Source organism: Rhinopithecus bieti, unplaced genomic scaffold (genome assembly GCF_001698545.2).
Source record: "Rhinopithecus bieti isolate Rb0 unplaced genomic scaffold, ASM169854v2 scaffold_56975, whole genome shotgun sequence".
In the NCBI taxonomy this organism is placed as follows: Eukaryota; Metazoa; Chordata; class Mammalia; order Primates; family Cercopithecidae; genus Rhinopithecus; species Rhinopithecus bieti.
The window spans coordinates 503,177-527,494 of NW_016823127.1; the positions used below are offsets into that span (position 1 = coordinate 503,177).

The window sequence follows — 24,318 nt, forward strand, 5'->3', positions numbered from 1 at the left end:
ACACACACACACACACATATAAAAACACTATCAAACTTTGCATCTCAGTATTTTAAAATTTACTCTTTTCTTTTTTTTTTTGAGACAGAGTCTTGCTCTGTCGCCCAGGCTGGAGTGCAGTGGCGCGATCTCGGCTCACTGCAAGCTCCGCCTCCCAGGTTCACGCCATTCTCCTGCCTCAGCCTCCCGAGTAGCTGGGACTACAGGCGCCCGCCACCTCGCCTGGCTAATTTTTTTATATTTTAGTAGAGACGGGGTTTCACCGTGTTAGCCAGGATGGTCTCGATCTCCTGACCTCGTGATCCGCCTGCCTCGGCCTCCCAAAGTGCTGGGATTACAGGCTTGAGCCACCGTGCCCGGCCTAAAAATTTACTCTTATACCTGAAACCTGTTTTAAGTTATCAACTCTTCATAAACATTTTAATAGTGGCATACCATTCCTTTGGGTAAAGAGATGAATATCTTCTCCTTGAACATTTAAGTTATTCTCATCTTTTGCTACATACAGTAAATATCTCTGCAGTGGACATATTTGCCCCTTGACTTTTCTTTTTTCTTTATTTTGAGTAATTTTCGTAGGATGCATCCTAAAACTGGAATGACTGGATCAAAGGACATGAGTGCTTTGATACCTTTCCGGTTCTTAATACATACTGTAAAATAACATTATCCTTCATTTTCCTTTTTCTTCCATCCTCAGTCATGTGCTGCCTACAAAAGCCCTGAGCTGACTTCAAACCTCTTCAACATTTATGGGAAGAGCCCTCTGATTGTGTACTTTCTCCAGAACTACGTCAGTCTGCAGCAGCATGGCAAGAATGTGTTGATAGTCAGAAGGGAAAAGACCATGAGCACCCCATATCCTTGTCACTGTGGTCAGGGTGCGCACTGCTCCAGGCCCCCGTGTCCTCTTCCCAGAAGCAAAGGTCAGGGAATGGCACCCAGGCCTTAGCACAGCGCCTGGCACACCACGTGTACTCGCCAGAGGTGGCCAGTGGTACGAGCCTCAGGGTCAGAATCGTGCTCATCTTAGTTCCAAATCTAGAGCCAGCCTTGTGAACTGGCCGTGAGACCCTGGGGTGTGTCAAATTTCCTTGTGTGCAAAATCTCTTTTCCATCTACCAGAATGAATGTGCTAACTCAGTATTCTAACATACGTTGAAACCAAGTAATGCTTCCCAGACACTCGTAGACCCCAGAGTATGTACTGACCAGGAATTTTGTTGTCCACATGTATGTTTCATCTAACACCTTCCTCAGACACACTCCTGCCTTAGACCCATCAGCAAATCCCTGGCCCTGTTGCCATTTATGCTAAAGATCGAATAGAAAGCTCAGATCTCAAGAAAATAGGTGCGGTTGGCCAGGTGTGGTGGCTCACGCCTGTAATCCCAGCACTGTGAGAGCCAAGATGAGCGGATCATCTGAGGTAAGGAGTTTGAGACCAGCCTGGCTAACACGATGAAACCCCGTCTCTACTAAAAATACAAAAAAAATTAGCTGGGCCTTGTGGTGCATGCCTATAATCCCAGCTGCTTGGGAGGCTGAGGCAGGAGGATCGCTTGAACCCAGGAGGCAGAGCTTGCAGTGACCCTAGATTGCGCCATTGCACTCCAGCCTGGGCAGCAAGAGCGAAACTCCATCTCCAAAAAAAGAAAAGAAAAAGGAAAATAAGTGTGGCATATGTTGGTGTCCTGAGTCTTAGCAGCTTACCATAGGAGTCAGAGAACACGGGTTCTAGTTGGAATCAAACTGGTCTATTGGTTCAAATAGACCTGGACTCAGGAACCAACTCTACTGCAAACCGAGTGATTTGAGATAAGTTCCAGCTTCTCTCTGTGCGTCATTTTTTTCACCTGTAAAATAGGGATAAGAGTACCTGCCTCATAGGGCTACTATGCAGATTACAGACACAACAGAGATAAAGGCTAGTGCCTGGCAGATAACAGGGGCTGGGATGATCCACGTCTACATTGAGCTCCCCAACAGGAGGAGTTTCATAATGAACTAGGGAGAACTTTGCATCTTCTGCTGCATAGAACTCCATGTCCACAAACTTATTTACATGTTCTATAGGGAGAGAGTAGTAACAAAAACTCACATTTCATAGTGTTTTATTTCTTGCAACATGTTTTCCCAAACATCACTTCATTGTTCTCTAAAGACAGTTTAGTGTAGTGGAAGGAATCTGGGTTGGGATACACAGCCTTAGATTTGAGTCCCAGTTTAGCAACCACTGGCTTTAAGATCTTATGTGCACAGCTCGACCTCCAAGCTCAGTATCTTTATCTACTCATTCCTAAAATTTGGATAGTTATACCAAACTGTGTTGTGATGAGGATTAAATGGCATACAGCTGGTACTACATAAATAACTACCATGATTATGATTCACATCATCTAAAGTGGGCATTATTATCTCTGTTTTACAGATATGGAAATGGAGGCACAGAGGATGACTGCTATCTTGTCTGAGGTCCCACAGCTTGTGGCAAGTGTAGCTGAGATTCTAACCAATCAAGCAGGGGTGGAAGGAGGGCAGAGCAGAGGGAGAATTTTTTTTTTTTTTTGGGACAGAGTCTCGCTGTGTTGCCCAGGCTGGAGTGCAGTGGCGCAATTTCGGCTCACTGCAACGTCTGCTTCCTGGGTTCAAGCGATTCTCCTGCCTCTCCCGAGTAGCTGCGATTTACAGCTGTGTCGCACCGGTGCCCAGCTATTTTTTTTTTTTTTTTTTTTGAGATGGAGTCGTCCTCTGTTCACCAGGCTGAGTACAGTGGTTGCGGATCTCAGCTCAGTGCAAGCTACCGCCTCCTGCGGTACACCTTCTCCTGCCTCACGCCTCCAAGTAGCTGGCGATACGTGTGCCACCATGCCGGCTACTTTTTTCTATTTTTTAGCTAGAGACAGGGTTTCACTGTGTTAGCCAGGATGGTCTTGATTTCCTGACTTGTTCCGCCCGCTCGGGGCCTCCCAAAGTGCTGGGATTACAGGTGTAAGCCAGCTGCGCCTGGCCAAGAATGTTTTATATACAAACGAGATGGAGAATGAGGCCTTGGGCTGAGAGAAAAGGAAAGCTGGAAGCCCTTCCTATTCACCGCTGTGATAATAGAGTAAGAATTTCAGATGACAGTCTAAAAAAGTATTCCTTAGCCCTGCCTTCCATCCACAGGGGCAGAGAAGGGCTTTATTCCTAAGTAGAGAATGCCTGGCCACAGATAGGATAGCCTCTTCCCTCCAAAGCAGGCCATGGTCAAAGAACAGGAGAGTCATTTCCTGCTCAGATTTCAAGTATCTTATCCAGAAATGCAGGGCGTTTTCCCTGCTCTGTCCTCCATGCCTCTCCTCCCCATGCACTGCGCTCATGCCACTAATAATGCAGCGTCAACGCAGTTCGACAGTACGGGGATTTCCTTGACAGCAGAAGCCACTGACTGCACCCCAACATATACTGATGTCATCAGCGAGACCCTGTGCAGCATGAAGAAGCGGAAAGACAACCTCAATCAGTTGTACCAGCGTCACTGGAGTGAATGGAATTATTTTGACAAGCATCTAAAGGAACTGCAAGACAATTTCTCCAGGTATGGAAGGGGCTTTGGGGAATGCCATTGCTCCAGCACTCATCTTTTGCAGCACATCGTCATCATCATCATTTTTAAATGGGTTGGTGGGGCGGGGGGTTTCCTGTAACTATCATAAGCATAATCAGCTTTCTTGTGGTCAGAATATAAACTCCTAATAACAGAGACCAGAACTTTTTTTGTTGTTATTTTTTTTTCTTTTTTTTCTTTTTTTTTTTTTGAGACGGAGTCTCGCTCTGTCGCCCAGGCTGGAGTGCAGTGGCCGGATCTCAGCTCACTGCAAGCTCCGCCTCCCGGGTTCCCGCCATTCTCCTGCCTCAGCCTCCCAAGTAGCTGGGACTACAGGCGCCCGCCAACTCGCCCGGCTAGTTTTTTGTATTTTTTAGTAGAGACGGGGTTTCGCCGTGTTAGCTAGGTTGGTCTCGATCTCCTGACCTCGCGATCCGCCCGTCTCGGCCTCCCAAAGTGCTGGGATTACAGGCGTTATTTTTTTTTTCTAACTACAAAAACATTATGTGTTCAATGAAAGCAAACAAAGGATCCGGAAAACCACATAAAAGTACCAAGAGATACACAGCGCCAACATTTTCCTGTAAATCCTTCCGGTCTTTCTTTTCTGGGCCCATATATCTGTATCACTAAATAAAGTAGTAAAGTCATACTGTCGGTCTGTTTTTTACAACTATTTTTTCCCACTTTGCAGCATATTATGGACATTTTCCTCTGTCTTCTGCCTTTTTCAAAATTTTTATTTTACTTAGAAAAACCTTTCAGAAAGTTGATAGTACACTAAACAAGCATGTGCCATCAGGCATTTACCAAGTATTCACATTTTGCCCCATTTGCTTTCTCTCTCTAATATCTAATCCAAATTCAAATTTCCCCAATTGTCCCCAAACTGTATTTTTATTTTTAGAGACAGGGTCTTACTCAGTCACCCAGGCTGGAGTGCAGCAGCTCAATTACAGCCCCCTGCAGCTTCGAACTCCTGGGTTCAAGTGATCCTCCTGCCCTAACCTCCTCTGGAGTGCTGGGATTACAGACATGAGCCACTGTGCCTAACTCAATGTGTCTTTTTTGGCTTTACCTGCTGCTCCAGGATCCACTCAAGAATCACGAACTATATTTTGTTTTTTGTTTTTTTGAGACAGAGTCTCAGTCTGTCGCCCAGGCTGGAGTGCAGTGGTGTGATCTTCGCTTACTGCAGCCTCTGCCTCCTGGGCTCAAGCAATCCTCCCACCTCAGCCTCCCGAGTAGCTGGGACTATAGGTGTGCACCACCATGCCCGGCTAATTTTTGTGTTTTTAGTAGACAAGGGGATTTGCCATATTGCCAGGCTGGTCTCAAACTCCTGACCTCAGGTGATCTGCCCCCGCCTCAGCCTCCCAAACTGTTGAGATTATAGGCGTGAGCCACCGTGCCTAGCCAGAAATTATATTTAGTTTTATCTCTTTGGGATCTTTGAATCTATAACAGTATCCTGCCTCCGCCTTTTATTAACTATTTTTTACGACATGGGCTTTTTTGAAAAGCTCAAGCCACCCTCTGGGTTTTTCTGATATTTCTTCAAAGTATCATTGAACTTATTCCAATATAGCCTATTCCTAAACACTGGACATTAGGTCTATGCTAGAGGTTTGATTAGATTCAAGTTAAATCCTTTTGCTCAGAATCTTTCACAGATGATGTATGTATGTGTGTGTGTGTGTGTGTGTGTATATATATATTTTTTTTTCTTTTTTTTTGAGACGGAGTCTTGCTCTGTCTCCCAGGCTGGAGTGCAATGGCACAATCTCCGCTCACTGCAAGTTCCACCCCCGCAGGTTCACGCCATTCTCCTGCCTCAGCCTCCTGAGTAGCTGGGACTACAGATGCCCACCACCACACCCAGCTAATTTTTTGTATTTTTAGTAGAGACGGGGTTTCACCATGTTAGCCAGGATGGTGTTGATCTCCTGACCTCATGATCCGCCTGCCTTGGACTCCCAAAGCGCTGGGATTACAGGAGTGAGCCACCGTGCCCAGCCTGATGTTGTATATTTACATTGCATCCCATTAGGAGGCATATCATGTCAGGTTGCCCCGCTACTGGTGATGCTAAATTTAAACACTTGGTTAAAGTGGTCTCTGCCAGATCTCTGCATTGTAAGAGCATATGTATGTCTTTTTTTTTTTTTTTTTTGAGACGGAGTCTCGCTCTGTCGCCCGGGCTGGAGTGCAGTGGCCGGATCTCAGCTCACTGCAAGCTCCGCCTCCCAGGTTTACGCCATTATCTCGCCTCAGCCTCCCGAGTAGCTGGGACTACAGGCGCCCACCACCACGCCCGGCTAATTTTTTGTATATTTTTTTTTAGTAGAGACGGGGTTTCACCCTGTTAGCCAGGATGGTCTCGATCTCCTGACCTCGTGATCCGCCCGTCTCGGCCTCCCAAAGTGCTGGGATTACAGGCTTGAGCCACCGCGCCCGGCCAAGAGCACATGTATGTCTTTCTAATTCGTCAGGAATAAATGATGTGATTCTCCCAGACTGTGTGAATGTGCTTCCCCAATATCTTTCACACAGTGGTTTTAGCATTCATCAATGATCTTTGCCTGATTAACTATTACATTTAAGGTTGCAAAATGGTGATTTTTCTACTTCTGCCATTTCTTCTACATTTATTAGCTGGCATTTTTCCATAGAGAATAGCTCACTTTCTTTTATCCTACTTTGTGTCTCTCATGTCTTTCCTGCATGGCCCTATAAGTCTTTTATGTAGCCACCCTGTCTGCAAGGGAAGCATGGGAAATACCTGGCCAAGGAGGGTGAGATTTCCGTGACTGGACCAGACCTTCCATAGAACTGGGCACTCTGTTGTCCAAAACAAAATGGGATTCAGTTTACAAACGAGAAAGAGGGAATTGCTATTGGCTAGACAGCTATCCATGTCTCTCATAATAAGAGGGACAGAAAAATATGAACATGTAGATAAATATTTTGTTATGCAATGTAATACAATTGAGTTTTATTTTATTTTATTTTTTATTTTCTTTTGAGACAGAGTCTCGCTCTGTCGCCCAGCCTGGAGTGTAGTGGCCGGATCTCAGCTCACTGCAAGCTCTGCCTGCCGGGTTTACGCCATTCTCCTGCCTCAGCCTCCTGAGCAGCTGGGACCACAGGCGCCCGCCACCTCGCCCGGCTAGTTTTTTGTGTTTTTTAGTAGAGACGGGGTTTCACCGGGTTAACCAGGATGGTCTTGATCTCCTGACCTCGTGATCCACCCGTCTTGGCCTCCCAAAGTGCTGGGATTACAGACTTGAGCCACCGCGCCCGGCCGAGTTTTATTTTATTTTATATATTTTTTGAGATGGAGTCTCGCTCTGTCGCCAGACTGGAGTGTGGTGGTGCGATCTCAGCTCACTGCAACGTCTGCCCCGGGTTCAAGTGATTCTCTTGCCTCAGCCTCCCAAGTATCTAGGATTACAGGTGCATGCCACCATGTCCGGCTAATTTTTTTTTNAGAAAAATATGAACATGTAGATAAATATTTTGTTATGCAATGTAATACAATTGAGTTTTATTTTTATTTTTATTTTTTATTTTCTTTTGAGACAGAGTCTCGCTCTGTCGCCCAGCCTGGAGTGTAGTGGCCGGATCTCAGCTCACTGCAAGCTCTGCCTGCCGGGTTTACGCCATTCTCCTGCCTCAGCCTCCTGAGCAGCTGGGACCACAGGCGCCCGCCACCTCGCCCGGCTAGTTTTTTGTGTTTTTTAGTAGAGACGGGGTTTCACCGGGTTAACCAGGATGGTCTTGATCTCCTGACCTCGTGATCCACCCGTCTTGGCCTCCCAAAGTGCTGGGATTACAGACTTGAGCCACCGCGCCCGGCCGAGTTTTATTTTTATTTTTATATATTTTTTGAGATGGAGTCTCGCTCTGTCGCCAGACTGGAGTGTGGTGGTGCGATCTCAGCTCACTGCAACGTCTGCCCCCGGGTTCAAGTGATTCTCTTGCCTCAGCCTCCCAAGTATCTAGGATTACAGGTGCATGCCACCATGTCCGGCTAATTTTTTTTTTTTTTTTTTTTTTTGTTGAGACAGAATCTTTGCTCTGTCGCCCAGGCTGGAGTGCAGTGGCACGATCTTGGTTCACTGCAACCTCCACCTCCCAGGTTCACGCCATTCTTCTGCCTCAGCCTCCCGAGTAGCTGGGACTACAGGCGCCTGCCACCACGCCCGGCTAATTTTTTATATTTTTAGTAGAGACGGGGTTTCACCGTGTTAGCCAGGATGGTCTCAATCTCCTGACCTCATGATCTGCCCGCCTGGGCCTCCCAAAGTGCTGGGATTACAGGTGTGAGCCACCATGCCTGGCCTTTTAATTTTGTATTTTTAGTAGAGATGTTGGCCAGGATGGTCTCGACCTCTTGACCTCAAAGTGCTGGGATTATAGGCATGAGCCACTGCACCCAGCCACAATTGGGTTATTTATAAAATATTATGGGACACAGACCACACACATTCACAAAACCCTGTTAAACATCACCACCACCACCACCACCACAGGAATGCAGTTCAGCATTAATGTTCATCAAAAGATGATTGGTTAAATAAACTGTCATACCTCCATAATCTGCAGCCAAGAAAAATGTTCCTGTATTTTTATTTTACAAGGAAAGATGGTCACAACATATTATTGGACCAAAATTTAGGTTATAAGACAGTGTGTTTAAAGTGGTACAATTATTTACTTATTCCCATTTTACAGATGTGGAAGCTGAGGTTGAGGACAGAACCTTGGAGGGCAATCACATACGTCAGGGAGGACAGAATATTCTGTAAGGGTAGGAGTGACCAGAAGGGAAGGAGGAGAGTCCATACATGTAGATACACTGACCATAAAGCCAAGGGGACAAAGGACAGTAGGGAAGCAGCAAGCAGCAGTGTGGTGGCCAGACTCCAAAACGTGGGGCAGAGACAGGTAGGCGACTTGGTAGAGGGCAGTGTCAACAAGGCTAAAGTAGGAAGGCAGAGCCTGGGACATGTAGGGGAAGATGTAAGTCCCCATGGGTGGGTGGGATTCCTAGGAAGCAGAAGGAATAAAATTCTGCATCAAAAAGGCAAGATCAGATGTCAAGTAACGGGCTATTTAAACATAAGGTAGAAGGCTGGGCACGGTGGCTCACGCCTGTAATCCCAGCACTTTGGGAGGCCGAGGCGGGTGGATCATTTGAGGTCAGGAGTTTGAGACCAGCCGGGCCAACATGGTGAAACCCCAGCTCTACTAAAAATACAAAAAATAGCTGGGCGGTAGCGGCACATACCTGTAATCCCAGCTACTTGGGATGCTGAGTCAGGAGAATCGCTTGAGCCTGGGAGGCAGAAGTTGCGGTGAGCCGAGAGCACGCCAGTGCAATCCAGTCTGGATGACAGAGTGAGACCCTGTCTCTAAATAAATAAATAAGTAAATAAACATAAGGTAGAAGACCCAAGCCTGTGTGAAGGGGGAGAGATTGAACATGTAGGTGAGGGAGGAGAGCATCAGGATGGAGAAGGGAGAAGACACAGGGACTGCTCTTTGGGGCTCTTTGCTTCTGCCTCTGTAACTGTTGTTCACTATGCTTTATTTATTCTTTTTTTTTTTTTTTTTTAAGAGATGGAGTCTTGCTCTGTCGCCCAGGCTGGAGTGCAGTGGTGCGATCTCGGCTCACTGCAAGCTCTGCTTCCCGGGTTCACGCCATTCTCCTGCCTCAGCCTCCCAAGTAGCTGGGACTACAGGCACCCACCACCATGCCTGGCTAATTTTTTTGTATTTTTAGTAGAGATGGGGTTTCACCATGTTAGCCAGGAGGGTCTCGATCTCCTGACCTTGTGATCCGCCCACCTCGGCCTCCCAAAGTGCTGGGATTGTAGGCATGAGCCACCGTGCCCGGCCCATTATGCTTCATTTATTCTATAGTTCATTGTCCCAACAGATACTTTCAGCACCTTCTGGGCACCAGGCATTATGATTACTTACATATCTGTCTCTCCCAATAGTTGTAACAAGCCTTGATGGCAGGATCCATGGAATGGCCGAGGCTAAGGTTGGAATACAGGTATTTTTACTTACTGGTTCTGTTACCATGGACTATTAAACTATTTTTGCCTTTTTAAGGCCACAGGTAGGTCCTGGTATGGGGCTAAGTTCTAGCCATGGAATAAAAGATGGAAGGGTTATTTGCACACAGCTCACTGATCCTCAGTTGTTTTGTTGCACTTCAGTCATTTGATAGTATTTCCTACTTTGTAGGGTTTTATTGATCAAATAAATTAAGGTCTGTAAAGACTTTTCTCAGAACTAGGCCCATAGGTAGGTAATTGTATCAGTTATAATTATGTTTGGCTTAGAATGACAGAAAAACTCAAACAGTGGCTAAAATTTATTACAATGTATTTTCTCTCATTTGCAAGGACTCCAGTAGATATGAAAGTTCATAGGCCGGGCGCGGTGGCTCAAGCCTGTAATCCCAGCACTTTGGGAGGCCGAGGCGGGCGGATCACGAGGTCAGGAGATCGAGACCATCCTGGCTAACACCGTGAAACCCCGTCTCTACTAAAAGATACAAAAATCTAGCTGGGCGTGGTGGCGGGTGCCTGTAGTCCCAGCTACTCGGGAGGCTGAGGCAGGAGAATGGCGTGAACCTGGGGGGCGGAGCTTGCAGTGAGCCGAGATCGCACCACTGCGCTCTCGCCTGGGGCACAGAGCAAGACTCCATCTCAATAAATAAATAAATAAATAAATAAATAAATAAATAAATAAAATAAAATAGAAAGTTCATAGTGACAGGGTCTTTTTTTTAATTTGAGATGGAGTCTCACTCTGTCGCCCAGGCTGGAGTGCAGTAGCACAATCTCGGCTCACTGCAAGCTCCACCCACCAGGTTCATGCCATTCTCCTGCCTCAGCCTCCTGAGTAGCTGGGACTACAGACGCCCGCCACCACGCCTGGATAATTTTTTTGTATTTTTAATAGAGACGTGGTTTCACAATGCTTGCCAGGATGGTCTCCATCTCCTGACCTCGTGATCCACCCACCTCGGCCTCCCAAAGTGCTGGGATTACAGGCGTGAGCCACTGTGCCCGGCCAAGATCTTTTATCATATTGCTCCACTAGCTTCAGCTCATGATTTAGCTTCATGGTAAAAAACGGCTGCTCAAGTTCCAGCCACCAGGTCCACATTTCATCCAGTTCAAAGGAAGATGAGTTCAAAGACATGTATTTCTTCTGGAAGTTGCAAATAACCCTTCCATTCCATGGCCAGAACGTTTTAAAGTTCAGAACTAGTTTAAAGTTAACATTAAATTCACATAGAATATCCAGGGTTAAGTTTACAGCTTATACATTTCAGAAATAAAGGATCTCCTTGTTCAATAAATAAATTCTTACTAGGTGAATTATCATAGTAAAGATTCTTTTGCCAGGAGGAAGTTTGTAACTGTGTGTTAGAAGTTGCATTGCTAAATATACCAACTTTTAGTTGTTTAAGATATTATTGCTGAGCACAGTAGCTCACACCTGTAATCCCAGCACTTGGGGAGGCTGAGGTGGGTGGATCATGAGGTCAGGAGATTGAGACCATCCTGGCTAACACTGTGAAACCCCGTCTCTACTAAAAATGCAAAAAATTAACCGGGCGTGGTGGCAGGCGCCTGTAGTTCCAGCTACTCAGGAGGCTGAGGCAGGAGAATCTCTTGAACCTGGGAGGTAGAGATTGCAGTGAGCCAGGATCGTGCCACTGCACTCCAGCCTGGGCGACAGAGTGAGACTCCATCTCAAAAAAAAAAAAAGAAAAGATATTGTTGAGAAGCTCATCATGCCTTATATTAATAAAGTGATTCTCAAAGTTTTGTCTATAGATAAAAACGGTGCCTTAAAACACACCTGTGCTGCTAGACATCCAGGCAGGGTTACTCTTAAGGAAGTAGGATAGTGACTGAGCAGGGATGTGAGGTGGCTTCTAAGGAGCTGGCAGCGTTCTCTTTCTCAATCTGAGTGCTGGTTACATGGACGTGTTCAGTACATGAAAATGTCATGAGCTGCACACTTAGAATCTGTGCACTCCTAGTTTCTACATTATACTTCAATACATGGTTTGTAAATGGTCACGCAGATCTATCAGTTTACAGGACATACAGAACATTGAGGACATGTTAATTCCTCCAGCCTTTTTCTATATGTCTCTGTGTTTTCTCCTCAGAGAAATGAAGAATATTGATCAAAAAGCATCAGATAAAAAAAAGGCAAACCACATGTTCGTCCCACCTTCAGCCTTCAATGAGGAATCACCTGACAAAAAAATGAAGGGAAGTCTCCAGAGAGAAATTGAGTTTCTTTTACGGTTTGTTCGAACAAAAACCATGGGAAATGTAGAAGTGTGAACAGTGTAAGAATAAGAATTATTTTATTTTTATTTTTTTGAGACAGAGTCTCACTATCTCCTCAAGGCTGACTGCAGTGGTGCCATCATAGCTCACTGCAGCCCCACCTCCCAGGCTCAAGCAAATCTCCCATTTCAGCCTCCTGAGTAGCTGGGACCACAGGTGTGTGCCACCACGCCCGGCTCATTTTTTATTTTTGTAGACATGGGGGTCTCACTATGTTGCCCAGGCTGGAAAATTCTTAAAACACAGGAAAGAGCATATAAAAGTTCACTTATGGCCAGGCACTGTGGCTCACACCTGTAATCCCACTACTTTGGGAGGCCGAGGTGGGCAAATCATGAGGTCAAGAGATGGAGACCATCCTGGCCAACATGGTGAAACCCCACCTCTACTAAAAATACAAAAATTAGCTAAGCGTGCCTGTAATCCCAGCTACTTGGGAGGCTGAGGCAGGAGAATTGCTTGAACCCGGGAGGCGGAGGTTGCAGTGAACCAAGATCACACCACTGCACTCCATCCTGGAGACAGAACTAGACTCCGTCTCAAAAAAAAGTTCACTTTTATGTATTACTCACACCACTCTCATTTTAGTTTTAGTGTTATTATTGGTGGTAGTAAGGGCTATTAATGATTTTGTACTTCGTCTGTACCAAGCATTGGCCTATGTACTTTATGAACTGTATGAGACAGAGCTCCTTGGTTGCATGTGCCAGGAAGCCAGCTCAAACTAGCTTAAATGGAAGGAGAATGTAGCAGCTTAAATAACTGGGAAGGCCATGACAGGTCATCTGCAGGCATATCAAACCTAAGAGCTTGATATTTTCAGGCTCTTTCTCTCTCTGTCTCTTGATCCTTTTCCCTTCTGTGAGCTGACTTCTTTTTCAAGCTGCCTCTGCCTCAGGGCCATGGACAGCCCAAGTCTGTCTCATAGTCCTGATCTAAAAAGCCATGTTCACTTTGCTGGAGTACATCTTCTAGTAGTTCCCAACAAAAAAGGCATATGGGAAATTATTTGAGTCTTTGCATGTCCAAAACGTCTTTTTTTTTTTTTTTTTTTTTTGAGATGGAGTCTCCTTCTGTCACCCAGGCTGTATAGTGCAGTGGCACGATCTTGGCTTACTGCAACCTCCTTCTCCTGGGTTCAGGCAATTCTCCTGCCTCAGCCTCCCCCAGTAGCTGGGACTAAAGGTGCGTGCCACCATGCCCAGCTAATTTTTTTTCTTTCTTTTTTTTTTTTTTTTTTTTTTTTTTTGAGGGGTCTCGCTCTGTCGCCCCGGCTGGAGCGCGGTGGCCGGATCTCAGTCCACTGCAGCTCCGCCTCCTGGGTTTACGGCCATTCTCCTGCCTCAGCCCCCTAGTAGCTGGGACTACAGGCGCCCGCCAGCCTCGCCCAGCTAGCTTTTTGTTATTTTTTTGTAGAGAGGGTTTCCAACCGTGTTAGCCAGATGGTCTCGATTTCCTGACCTCGTGATCCACCCGTTCTCGCCTCCAATAGTGCTGGGATTACAGGCTTGAGCCACCGCGCCCGGCCTTTTTTTTTTTTTTTCTTTTCTAGCCAGAGACGAGGTTTCACCATGTTTGCCAGGCTAGTCTCAACTCTTGACCTCAGTGATCCGCCCCACCTCGCCTCCCAAACTGCTGGATTACAGGTGTTGAGCCACCGCGCCGGCCAAAATTATTTAAGAAATGAGATCTTGCTGTTTTGCCCAGGCTGGTCTGCAACTGCTGAACTCAAGTGATCCTCTGGCCTTGGCCTCCCAAAGTGCTGGGATTACAGATATGAAAAAATGTATTTGTTCTTGATTAATATTTGGCAAATGTTTTGCTGGGAATAAAATTCTAAGTTAAAAGTCAATATTCTACAGAATTTTGGAAAATTTTTCCTGCGTCCTACTTTTGCTGTTGAGAAGTCTCATGCTATTCTGATTCCTATGGCTTTGTGGGTCACTGTTTTTCCCCCTGTGGGAACTTTTAGGATATTGTCTTCATTCTTAGTATCCTGAAGTTTCCCAATGATATACCTTGGTATGAGTCCTTTTCTTAATATGCGTCACTGAGGTCAGGAGTGCTCTCAGTCCAGAGGGCAGAGTCCTCCAATTCTGAGATTTTTGCTTGTATTATTTCTTTGAAAATTCCCTTCATTTTCTTTGCTATTTCTGGAACTATGATAGTCAACTGTCAGACCTCCTGGATTGATCCTCTAATGTTCTTATCTTTCTTTATTCGCCTCTTGGCATCTGTATATATATTTCTTTTCTTTTTCAAACAACATAAATGTATTTTCTCACAGTTCTGGAGGCCAAACTCCAAAGTCAAAGTGTCAGCAGGGCCATGCTTCCTCTGAGGGGTTCAGGGTAGTCTTCCTTTGCCTCTCCCTAGCTTCGTGCGATTGCCAGCAGTCCATGGCTGTCCTTGGCTTGTAGATGCCTCACTCCAATCTCTGCCTCTGTCATCACCTGGCCTTCTTCATGTCTGTCTGCATCTATTCTTCTAAAGACAGCAGTCATATTGGATAAAGGCCCACGCTAATGTCTTCATTGAACTTGATTACATCTACAAAGACTATTTCCAAAAAAGGTGTTATTCATGGGTATTGGGGTTTACAACCTTAACATGTCTTTTGGGGAATATAATTAAACCTATAACATCTTTTTTCTTTTTTTCTTTTCTCTTTTTTTTTTTTTTTTTTTTTGAGATGGAGTCTTGCTCTGTCGCCCAGGCTGGAGTGCAGTGGCGTGATCTCGGCTCACTGCAACCTCCGCCTCCCGGGTTCACGCCATTCTCCTGCCTCAGTTTCCTGAGTAGCTGGGACTACAGGTGCCTGCTACCACGCCTGGCTAATTTTTTTGTATTTTTAGTAGAGACGGAGTTTCACTGTGTTAGCCAGGATGGTCTTGATCTCCTGACCTCGTGATCCACCTATCTCGATCTCCCAAAGTGTCAGGATTACAGGCGTGAGCCACAGCACCCAGCCCTTTTTTTTTTTTGAGACAGAGTCACTCTGTCACCCAGACTGGAGTGCAATGGCGCGATCTTGGCTCACTGCAACCTCTGCCTCCCAGGTTCAAATGATTCTCCTGCCTCAGCCTCCTGAGTAGCTGGGACTACAGACATGCACCACCACATCCGGCTAATCTTTGCATTTTTAGTAGAGACAGGGTTTCACCATGTTGACCAGGCTAGTTTCAAACTCCTGACCTCAGGTGATCCACCCACCTCAGCCTCCCAAAGTCCTGGGATTACAGGCATGAGCCACCACGCCTAGCTAAAATTTCTTTGTAGAGACAGGGTCTTGCTGTGTTGGCATTTTCTACGTATAGAATCATGCTGTCTGTAGACATAGTTTTACTTCTTCACTTGCAATTTGGATGCCTTTTATTTCTTGCCTAATTATCTGTCTAGAGCTTCTGATACAAAGTGGAATACTAGCAGTGAGAGGAGGCATTTTGTCCTGTCCCTGGTCTTAGGGAAAGGCTTTCAGTCTTTAACCATTGAGTGTGCTGTTATCTGTGGGTTTGTCATAAATGTGCATAATCATGTTAGAGTAATGCCATTCTATTCCTATTTTTCTGAGTGTTTATTATCATGAAATGCTGTTGGTTCTTGTCAAATGCTTTCTCTACATCATTTGAGATAATTATGTGGGGTTTTCTCTTTATTCCTTTATTGTGCTCTATACCCTGATCGATTTGTGTTTCACTGAGGGGAACCACCCTCAGATTCCTGGGGTAAATCCCACTTGGTCCTGGTGTATAATCCTTTTAATAGTCTGTTGGAGTCAGTTTGCTAGTATTTGTTGAAGATCTCTGCATTTGTATTCTTAAGGAATAGTGATCTATAATTTTCTTTTCTTGTCATTTCTTTTTCTAGTTCTGGTATCAGCATAATGCCGGCCCCATAAAATGAGCTATGAAAAACTATTAGCTCTTCTATTTTTTGGAAGAGCTTGAGAAGAATTGGTGTTAATTCTTCCTTAACGGTTTGGTAGAATTCACAAATGAAGCCCTGTAGTCTTTCACTTTTCTTTGTTCAAAGGGAGATTTTTGATTATTGATTCAATTGTTTTGTTATAAGTCTATGCAGAATTTTTATTTTTTTCTTGAGTCAGTTGTGGTAATTTGTGTATTTCTAGGAAGTTTTCCATTTCATACAGGCTATGTAATTTATTGGCATTTGTATTCTCTTACAAGCTTTATTTCTGTAAGGTCGGTACTCATGTTCCCACTTTCATCTATGTGTGTCCTTTTCTTGGTAGTCATTCAAACTCAGTTTGTTAATTTTATTGATAACTAACATTTTGTTTCTTTCAATTGACCTTCTATTTTTTCTTTTTTTTTTTTTTTTTTTTTTTTTTTTTTTTTTTTTTTTTTTTTTTTTTTTTTTTTTTGAGGCGGAGTCTTGCTCTGTCGCCCAGGCTGGAGTGCGGTGGCCGGATCTCAGCTCACTGCAAACTCCGCCTCCCGGGTTTACGCCATTCTCCTGCCTCCGCCTCCCAAGTAGCTGGGACTACAGGCGCCCACCTCGTCGCCCGGCTAGTTTTTTGTATTCTTTAGTAGAGACGGGGTTTCACCGTATTAGCCAGGGTGGTCTCGATCTCCTGACCTCGTGATCCGCCCGTCTCGGCCTCCCAAAGTGCTGGGATTACAGGCTTGAGCCACCGCGCCCAGCCGACCTTCTATTTTTTCTATTCTCTATTTTATGTCCTCTGGTCTAATCTTAATCTCCTTCCTTCTACCAGCTTCAGATTTAGTTTGTGCTTCTTTTGCTAAGTCCACAAGTCATAAAGTGAAGTTATTGATTTGAGATGTTTCTTCTTTTTAAAACATAGGCATTTATAGCTATAAATTTCTCTCTTAGCACTGCTTTTGCTTTACTCCATAAGTTTTATTGTGTTATGTTTTTGTTTTTATTTCAAAATATTTTTTAGTATGTCTTATGATTTCTCCTTCAAGTTGTAGCATGTTCTTTCCAAATAAGGACAGTGAACCTAAATGGAAGAAGTATAGGCTGAGCACAGTGGCTCACGCCTGTAATTCCAGCAGGTTGGGAGGACAAGGCGGGCGGATCACAAGGTCAGGAGATCAAGACCATCTTGGCCAACATAGTGAAACCCCGTCTCTACTAAAAAACAAACAAACAAACAAAAATTAGCTGGGCGTGGTGGTACATGCCTATAATCTCAGCTACTTGGGAGGCTGAGGCAGGAGAATCACTTGAACCCGGGAGTCAGAGTTTGCAGTGAGCCAAGATCACACCACTGCATTCCAGCCTGGTGACAGAGCGATACTCCATCTCAAAAAAAAAAAAAAAAAGAAAGAAAGAAAAAGAAAAAAGAAGTATGATGCTTTTGTGAAATATTAAAGGAAGTCCTTTAGGCTTGTGAGACTAGTCTCCATGCCATAGCCCAGCAAATAATATTCTGAAGATTCACATCTGGAGGTGTAAAGTAGGGAACACAGAGTTAGAAAACACAATCCAGGTTTTCAGCGTCACCAGAGGGCTGTCACCTCCAATGGGATGGTACCTGCTTGCTGCCTAGAGGTTTGTGGGGCCCAGCTCAGATCCCATGCAGCAGTGTTCCTGTCAGTACTGGTGAAAGATGAAGGGTGGAGGCACCGGGGATGTGGAAGCCGTGGATGCCAGCTGTCCTACTCGACCACTTTCTCTGGAGGCAGGAGCGCGCCCTCGATATTCCATGCACACAAGGATCACTTCTGGCCACGCCACTGCTCACATGCAGTCTTTGAAGAAATTACATTTGTAAATTAATTTTGTTTTGTTTGTTTGTTTCCCCACAGGAGGGGAAAGGAGGAGAGGGAAAGAGAAGAGAAGCAGAAGTTGAACATTTCCTTCCACTCACTTCCAAGCCCTGAGGAACTCCACAACCTAGCACCAGGAAGTGCCTACAGAATCTGTGATATTTCTGCTATGAGGTGGAGTGGAAGAACAAGAAAATAAGAAAATTGTGGCCAAAGACTGAGAAATAGGAATCACGATTTCACCATACGGGAAAGATTCCGTTGTAGTTTTTCCTAGGCTGAGTGAAAAGCAGGAGTAGAGAGTTGGTGCTTGGGTCACTACATTTATTCATACATTTACTCTTTCACTCAGTATTTTATTAAATGCATGTTGGGAAGTATGTTACAAATATGACCTCATACAAAGGTTAAACTTTCATACCAGCCATATGAAGTAGGGATTATGCACTGCATTTTACACAGCAGCAAGCCCAGGTTTAGAAAGGTTTCTAAAGTTCTCTGCTGTAGACACTGAGTAATTAACAGTAGATAAGACACAGTCCCTGTTCTCAAGGGAGTCACCATCTGGTAGAGGGAAGACAGACATATCAACACATTAAATGCTCTAAATATTGGACAGAGGGAAGACAGATATCAACACATTAAATGCTCTAAGTATTGGACAGAGGGAAGACAGATGTATCAACACATTAAATGCTCTAAGTCTTGGACAGAGGAAAATGAAGGCAGAAGCCTGGGAGTCACACAGAAACACTTTACAGATGTCATGTCCATGGGCTGAGTTTAGAAAAGACAAGATGTGGCCAGGCGCGGTGGCTCAAGCCTGTAATCCCAGCACTTTGGGAGGGCGAGACGGGCGGATCACAAGGTCAGGAGATCGAGACCATCCTGGCGAACACAGTGAAACCCCGTCTCTACTAAAATACAAAAAACTAGCTGGGCGAGGTGGCGGGCGCCTGTAGTCCCAGCTACTTGGGAGGCTGAGGCAGGAGAATGGCGGGAACCCGGGAGGCGGAGCTTGCAGTGAGCTGAGATCCGGCCACTGCACTCCAGCCTGGGCGACAGAGCGAGACTCCGTCTCGAAAAAAAAAAAAAAAAAGAAAAGACAAGATGTTTGCCAGGCGGAAGGGGGGCATATTGGAAAGAGGCTGGCAAGCCCAGTGGTTAGAGGAGCAGGGGGCAAAGGCTCAGAGGCAGCATAATAGAAACGCCTATCAAATTATCAAATTAATAGTTCTACAAAGCTTGTTACAAAAAATTGCACTCCTCTAGGCCGCTTTTCCTTTTCCCCCACAACACTTTCCTCTATTTTTTTTTTTTTTTTTTACTTTCCTCTTTTTTAACTGATCATTTTGGTATTTTTTCTCCACTGTATATCTAAATACCACACTGCTGCAGCTTCCTTTTTTGTTTGTTTGTGTGTGTGTTTATTTGAGATGGAGTCTCACTCTATTGCACAGGCTGGAGTGCAGTGGCGTGATCTTGGCTTACTACAACCTCCACCTCCTGGGTTCAAGTGATTCTCCTGCCTCAGCCTCCCAAGTAGCTGGGATTACAGGCACCATGGATTACCACCATGCCTGGCTAATTTTTGTATTTTTAATAGAGATGGGGTTTTGCCATGTTGACCAGGCTGGTCTTGAACTCCTGACCTCAGGTAATCCACCTGCCTCGGCCTCCCAAAGTGCCTGGATTACAGGCATGAGCCACTGTGCCCCACCCAGCTTCCTCTTGATTTTTCCATGTTAGGCATTATCTATTGACTTCTCAGTAGGAAAGATGAGGGCCAGGCTCTCTCTCACATATGCACACACTTCCTATCTCCCATCCTCCCAATGGGCTTATATTGTAATTTTGGTTGGATCACTAAGCAGCATAATGATACCATAACATTATTGCCAGCTGAGCCATAAAGTGTACTATAGTTATTTTTTCTTTTCTTGTAAAACTTTTGATATCCCTGGAACTGAGTCTATTTATTTATCTTAATTTGCCTGTTCTGTTGCTTGTTTTTTTTTTTTTCCTTATATACTTACCACAGTTCATCTCCAAATTATCCATTGGTTGTATAAATCTCCCAGTTCATGCAGACACTTGACACAGTCTGTCAATTTCACCTTCATTTCTCAGCCTTCTCACCTGCTTCACCTGAGTGAATTTCTAAACTGTTCACATAATCCTGGGGATTCCCTTTTTCATTCTCTTGATCATAACTGGTTTTTTAATCTGTTTCTGTTGGTGTCTTTATGGTTCATCCACAGAGAGGCAGAGATCACTAAGATGTCAAAAGCAACACAGAAAAAGGAGGTATTCATCCTTAACGTCTCGCCTTCCAGCTCATTTGAGTGAATCTTTGTCCAAGAATTGAGAGAAACTTTATAGGTAAAGCATGCATATGTTGTCTTATTTAATCTAAAATAGAAACAACAAAACAAAAAAATAATACTGCAACTAGGGACACATTTTGTCAGTCCCAGTTCATGGGACAAGGAATATTAAAGTTCACTCCTACCATGGCTAAAGTCAGGATTTAAATGTAAATTAATTTTTTTAATTTAAAAAATTTATATTAGGCCAGGCACGGTGGCTCACACCTGTAATCCCAGCACTTTGGGAGGCTGAGGTGGGCAGGAGTTTGAAACCAGCCTAGCCAACATGGTGAAACCTTGTCTGTACACTAAAAATACAAAAATTAGCTGGGCGTTGTGGCAGGCGCCTGTAATCTCAGCTACTCGAGAGGCTAAGGCAAGAGAATTGTTTGAACCCAGGTGGCAGAGGTTGCAGTGAGCCAAGACTGTGCCATTGCTCTCTAGCCTGGGCAATAAGAGTGAAACTCCATCTCAAAAAAAATTTTTTTTAAATTAATTTTAACTAACTTAAAATTAATTTTTTCAGAGGCAGAATCTCAGTCTGTTGTCCAGGCTGGAATGTAGTGGCACAGTCATAGCTCACTGCAACCTCAAATTCCTGGGCTGAAGCGATCCTCCCACTGCAGCCTCCCAAGTAGCTAGGGCTACAGGTATGCCACCATGTCTGGCTAATTTTTTAAGAAATTTTTTGTACAGATGGGATCTCACTGTGTTGCCCAGGCTGGTCTCAAACTCCTGGCTTCAAGTAATCCTCCTGTCTTGTCCTTCCAAAGCACTGGGATTATAAGTGTGCCACCACACCTGGGCTTATTATTATTATTGTATAACATAATAATATAATAGTAATCATAGGTGATATCATTTATTGAGTACTTACTATGTGCTGAATGCTCTGCTAAGCCTGGTTTAGACATTATCTCAGTTAACCTTACTGGTGTCCCTGCAAGATGGATTTTGTTACCCCCGTTTTCTCCTAGGAAGAAACTGGGGCTTGGTGGGGATGATTAGGTATTTGCTAGATGTCTATTCTGTACCATCCCTGCACTAGGCCCTGTGAATACGGAGATAAATACACAGTCCCTGACCTTATGGGGCTCACAATCTGGAAGAAAGAGAAGGATGTGTAAACCAGTAAATGCATTAATGCTCTGATAGAGATCTGCATGGAATCTGAGAAAAACCAAGACAGGTGAAGCCAGTGTGCCAGCAGCCCTTTGGGACAGAAGATATTTCACTGAGGGGCACAGGCACAGGGGTTGGTTTGCCAAAGGACCAGCAGCTGGGCTGAGGGGCTTAGGTTTTATCATTTGAGCTTCAAGGCACAAGGCAGTGACCTGGTCTGTGCTAGAACAGTTCACCTGTCACAGCCAAGAGGAAAGAAATGGTGCAGATGGCCGTTGGCCCAAACCAAGCAGCAGATAAGCAGATCTTGGGACATATAGCCCATCCCTCAGATACACATCTTCACTTGAATCCTGAGTAGAACTCTAGGTGACCCCCTTGAAGGCTATTACCCATGTAAAAGGGGATGAAGGAAAGGTAAGAGGGAAGGAGCTCAGGCTTTGGCATGAGAAAATTTGGGCCTTTGAATCCCTGCCCTGCTTCACCATATGGATGTGTGACTCAGCATAGTAGCTATGCAACTTGACCTTTCTGAACGTGCTTTCTTGACTGCAGAAAGGGAACGCCTATCTAGGAGGGTTGTTGTGAGGATTAGATGAGATAATTTAGGCAAAGTTCTTGGCACAGTACTTTTCATTTTGTAATTGCCACAAGCTGTTATTGTTATTGTTGTTATTGTTGTTATAAAGTGTACTCTTCTTGGCCTGGTGCGGTAGCTCACGCCTGTAATCCCAGCACTTTGGGAGGCTGTGTTCACAAAGAACCCTCAGGAGTTCAAGACCAGCCTGGCCAACGTGGCGAAACTCCATCTCTACTAAAAATACAAAAAAATTAGCCAGACGTGGTGGCAGGTGCCTGTAATCCCAGCTACTTGGGAGGCTGAGGCAGGAGAATCGCTTGAACCTGGGAGGTGGAGGATGCAGTGAGCTGAGATTGTACCATCGCACTCTAGCCTGGGTAACAAGAGTGAAACTCCGTCTCAAAAAAAAAAAAAAAGTATAGTTTTCTGAAACCAGAACATGTTGAACATCTGCCAAGTACAAGGCACCATGTGGGACAGATAAGCAGAGCACTCTCTTGCCTTCCCTTGACTACCCCAGTCATCGTCAACTCTTCATTTGCAGTTTCTCTAGGAACCACACTTTCCTATTTCTGGACCTTTTGTCTGTGGCTGCTTCTGGACCTGAAAATGCCTTCTCCTCCCTCCTCTTTGTTAACTGCCAACATCACTAATTCCTGCTCTTCCTCCAGGACCCCACTTAAATGTCCCCTCCTCTTGGGAGCCTTCCCTAATATACCAGGAGCAAGGCAGGCACAAGTGCTCCACTGCGTTATGCTCCAACAGCATTCTGTGCCATCCCATTATGGCATCAGTTACCATAGTAGATTGTAATTGCCTGTTTACCTATCCGCTGCTACCATTAGCCCCCACACAGCAAGAAAGTCTCCTTGTTTGCTAAGCCCAGGGCAAACTGCATTTCTGTCTCTCAGGACCATTTGTTGCATAATTCTTCCCCATAATTTTCCGTTCTAATATTTACAAAGAGCACAGACAGTTTTTTTCATCTTTAACATCCTGAGAGGCCTACAGTTCTGAGTCCTCAGTAATTTCTGGAAAGGGTCCATGCAGGGATGATCTTGGACTGGGATTACAGGCTTGAGTCACCGCGCCCGGCCATGTGTGCAATTTCTCATATGTCAATTATACCTCAATAAAGCTTTGTTAAAAAACCAACAAGCCAGGCATGGTGGCTCACACCTGTAATCCCAGCACTTTGGGAGACCAAGGCAAGAGGATTGCTTGAGGCCAGGAGTTTGAGACCAAACAGGGCATGAGACCTTGCCTCTGCAAAAAATAAAAAATTCATCGGTTGTGGTAGTGCACATCTATAGTCCCAGCTACTAGGGAGGCTGAGGTGGGAGGATCGCTTGAGCCTGGGAGCTCAAGGCTGCCATGAGCTATGATTGTGCTACTGGACTCAGCCTGGGTGACAGAGCAAGACCATGTATGGGGAAAAAAAAAAAAAACCCTGGGCCAGGTGCGGTGGCTCACACCTGTAATCCCAGCACTTTGGGAGGCCAAGGCAAGGTGGGTGAATTGCCTGAGACCAGGAGTTTGAGACCAGCCTGGCCAACATGGCGAAATCCTGTCTACCCAAAATACAAAAATTAGCCAGGCGTGGTGGTGCACACCTGGAATCCTAGCTATTCGGGAGGCTGAGACACGAGAATCACTTGAACTTGGGAGGCGAAGGTTACAGTGAGCTGAGATCGCACCACTGCACTCCAGCCTAGGTGACGGAGTGAGACTGTCTCAAAAAAAAAAAAAAAAAAAGGAAAGGAAAGGGGAAAGGAAGAAACTAATTGGATACTAGGGAACCACCTCATTATTTTGAAAACTGGTAAGTAAATTTAACAAGCATTTATCTTGCCATTCCCATATGAACTGTATTACCAGGTAACCAAATAGTAGAGGAAGAGAAGCTTGTCTTTAGAAACAATCCGCCTAATAAATTCAGAAATAATGATAGACTTAAATTATCACCATTTTGCAACCCCCAATGAATTAATGGATCTAGGTTGATCATCCATGGCTGCTTACATCACAAAAGACAAACAGCTATTAAATGCTTTCTGATGTTAGACCATAAGACCACCTATCAAATAGTCTTACAAATAAGTAAACCTGAATGTGATCTGAACTCTAGATCCAACTACCATAACAGGAAATACAGAGGATGGGGACAGCATGGTAAATGGTAAATGACACCTAGGGGATACAATCAGCAAAATCCAGGCTATGGAAAACTCCAGGGCAAATGGCTTCATCTTTTTCAACAAATAAGTTTCAAAGGAAAAAGATAGAGGAAATATATAGATTAAAAGACACTTGGCCGGGCGCGGTGGCTCAAGCCTGTAATCCCAGCACTTTGGGAGGCCGAGACGGGTGGATCACGAGGTCAGGAGATCGAGACCATCCTGGTCTACACGGTGAAACCCTGTCTCTACTAAAAAATACAAAAAACTAGCCGGGCGAGATGGCGGGCGCCTGTAGTCCCAGCTACTCGGGAGGCTGAGGCAGGAGA

The 24,318-nt window shown here is 44.9% G+C and overlaps 1 protein-coding gene across 4 annotated transcripts in view; it reads left to right on the plus strand.

Moving 5' to 3' along the window:
• The window catches only part of FAM227A (family with sequence similarity 227 member A), an 80,432-nt gene extending 60,171 nt beyond the window's left edge, over positions 1-20,261 (plus strand). For 2 of the 4 annotated variants that reach the window (XM_017861309.1, XM_017861310.1), the window contains exons 14-17: positions 701-858; positions 3,428-3,580; positions 11,799-11,904; positions 17,781-18,554. In XM_017861309.1, the coding sequence (XP_017716798.1) occupies positions 701-858; positions 3,428-3,580; positions 11,799-11,904; positions 17,781-17,855 (492 nt within the window). In that variant the 3' untranslated portion in view covers positions 17,856-18,554. Of the gene's footprint in view, positions 1-700; positions 859-3,427; positions 3,581-9,597; positions 9,657-11,798; positions 11,905-17,780; positions 18,555-20,002 lie in introns of those variants that run through there. The other 2 variants (XR_001883198.1, XM_017861311.1) reach the window with 2 other exon arrangements.
• The last annotated feature ends 4,057 nt before the right edge of the window (positions 20,262-24,318 follow it).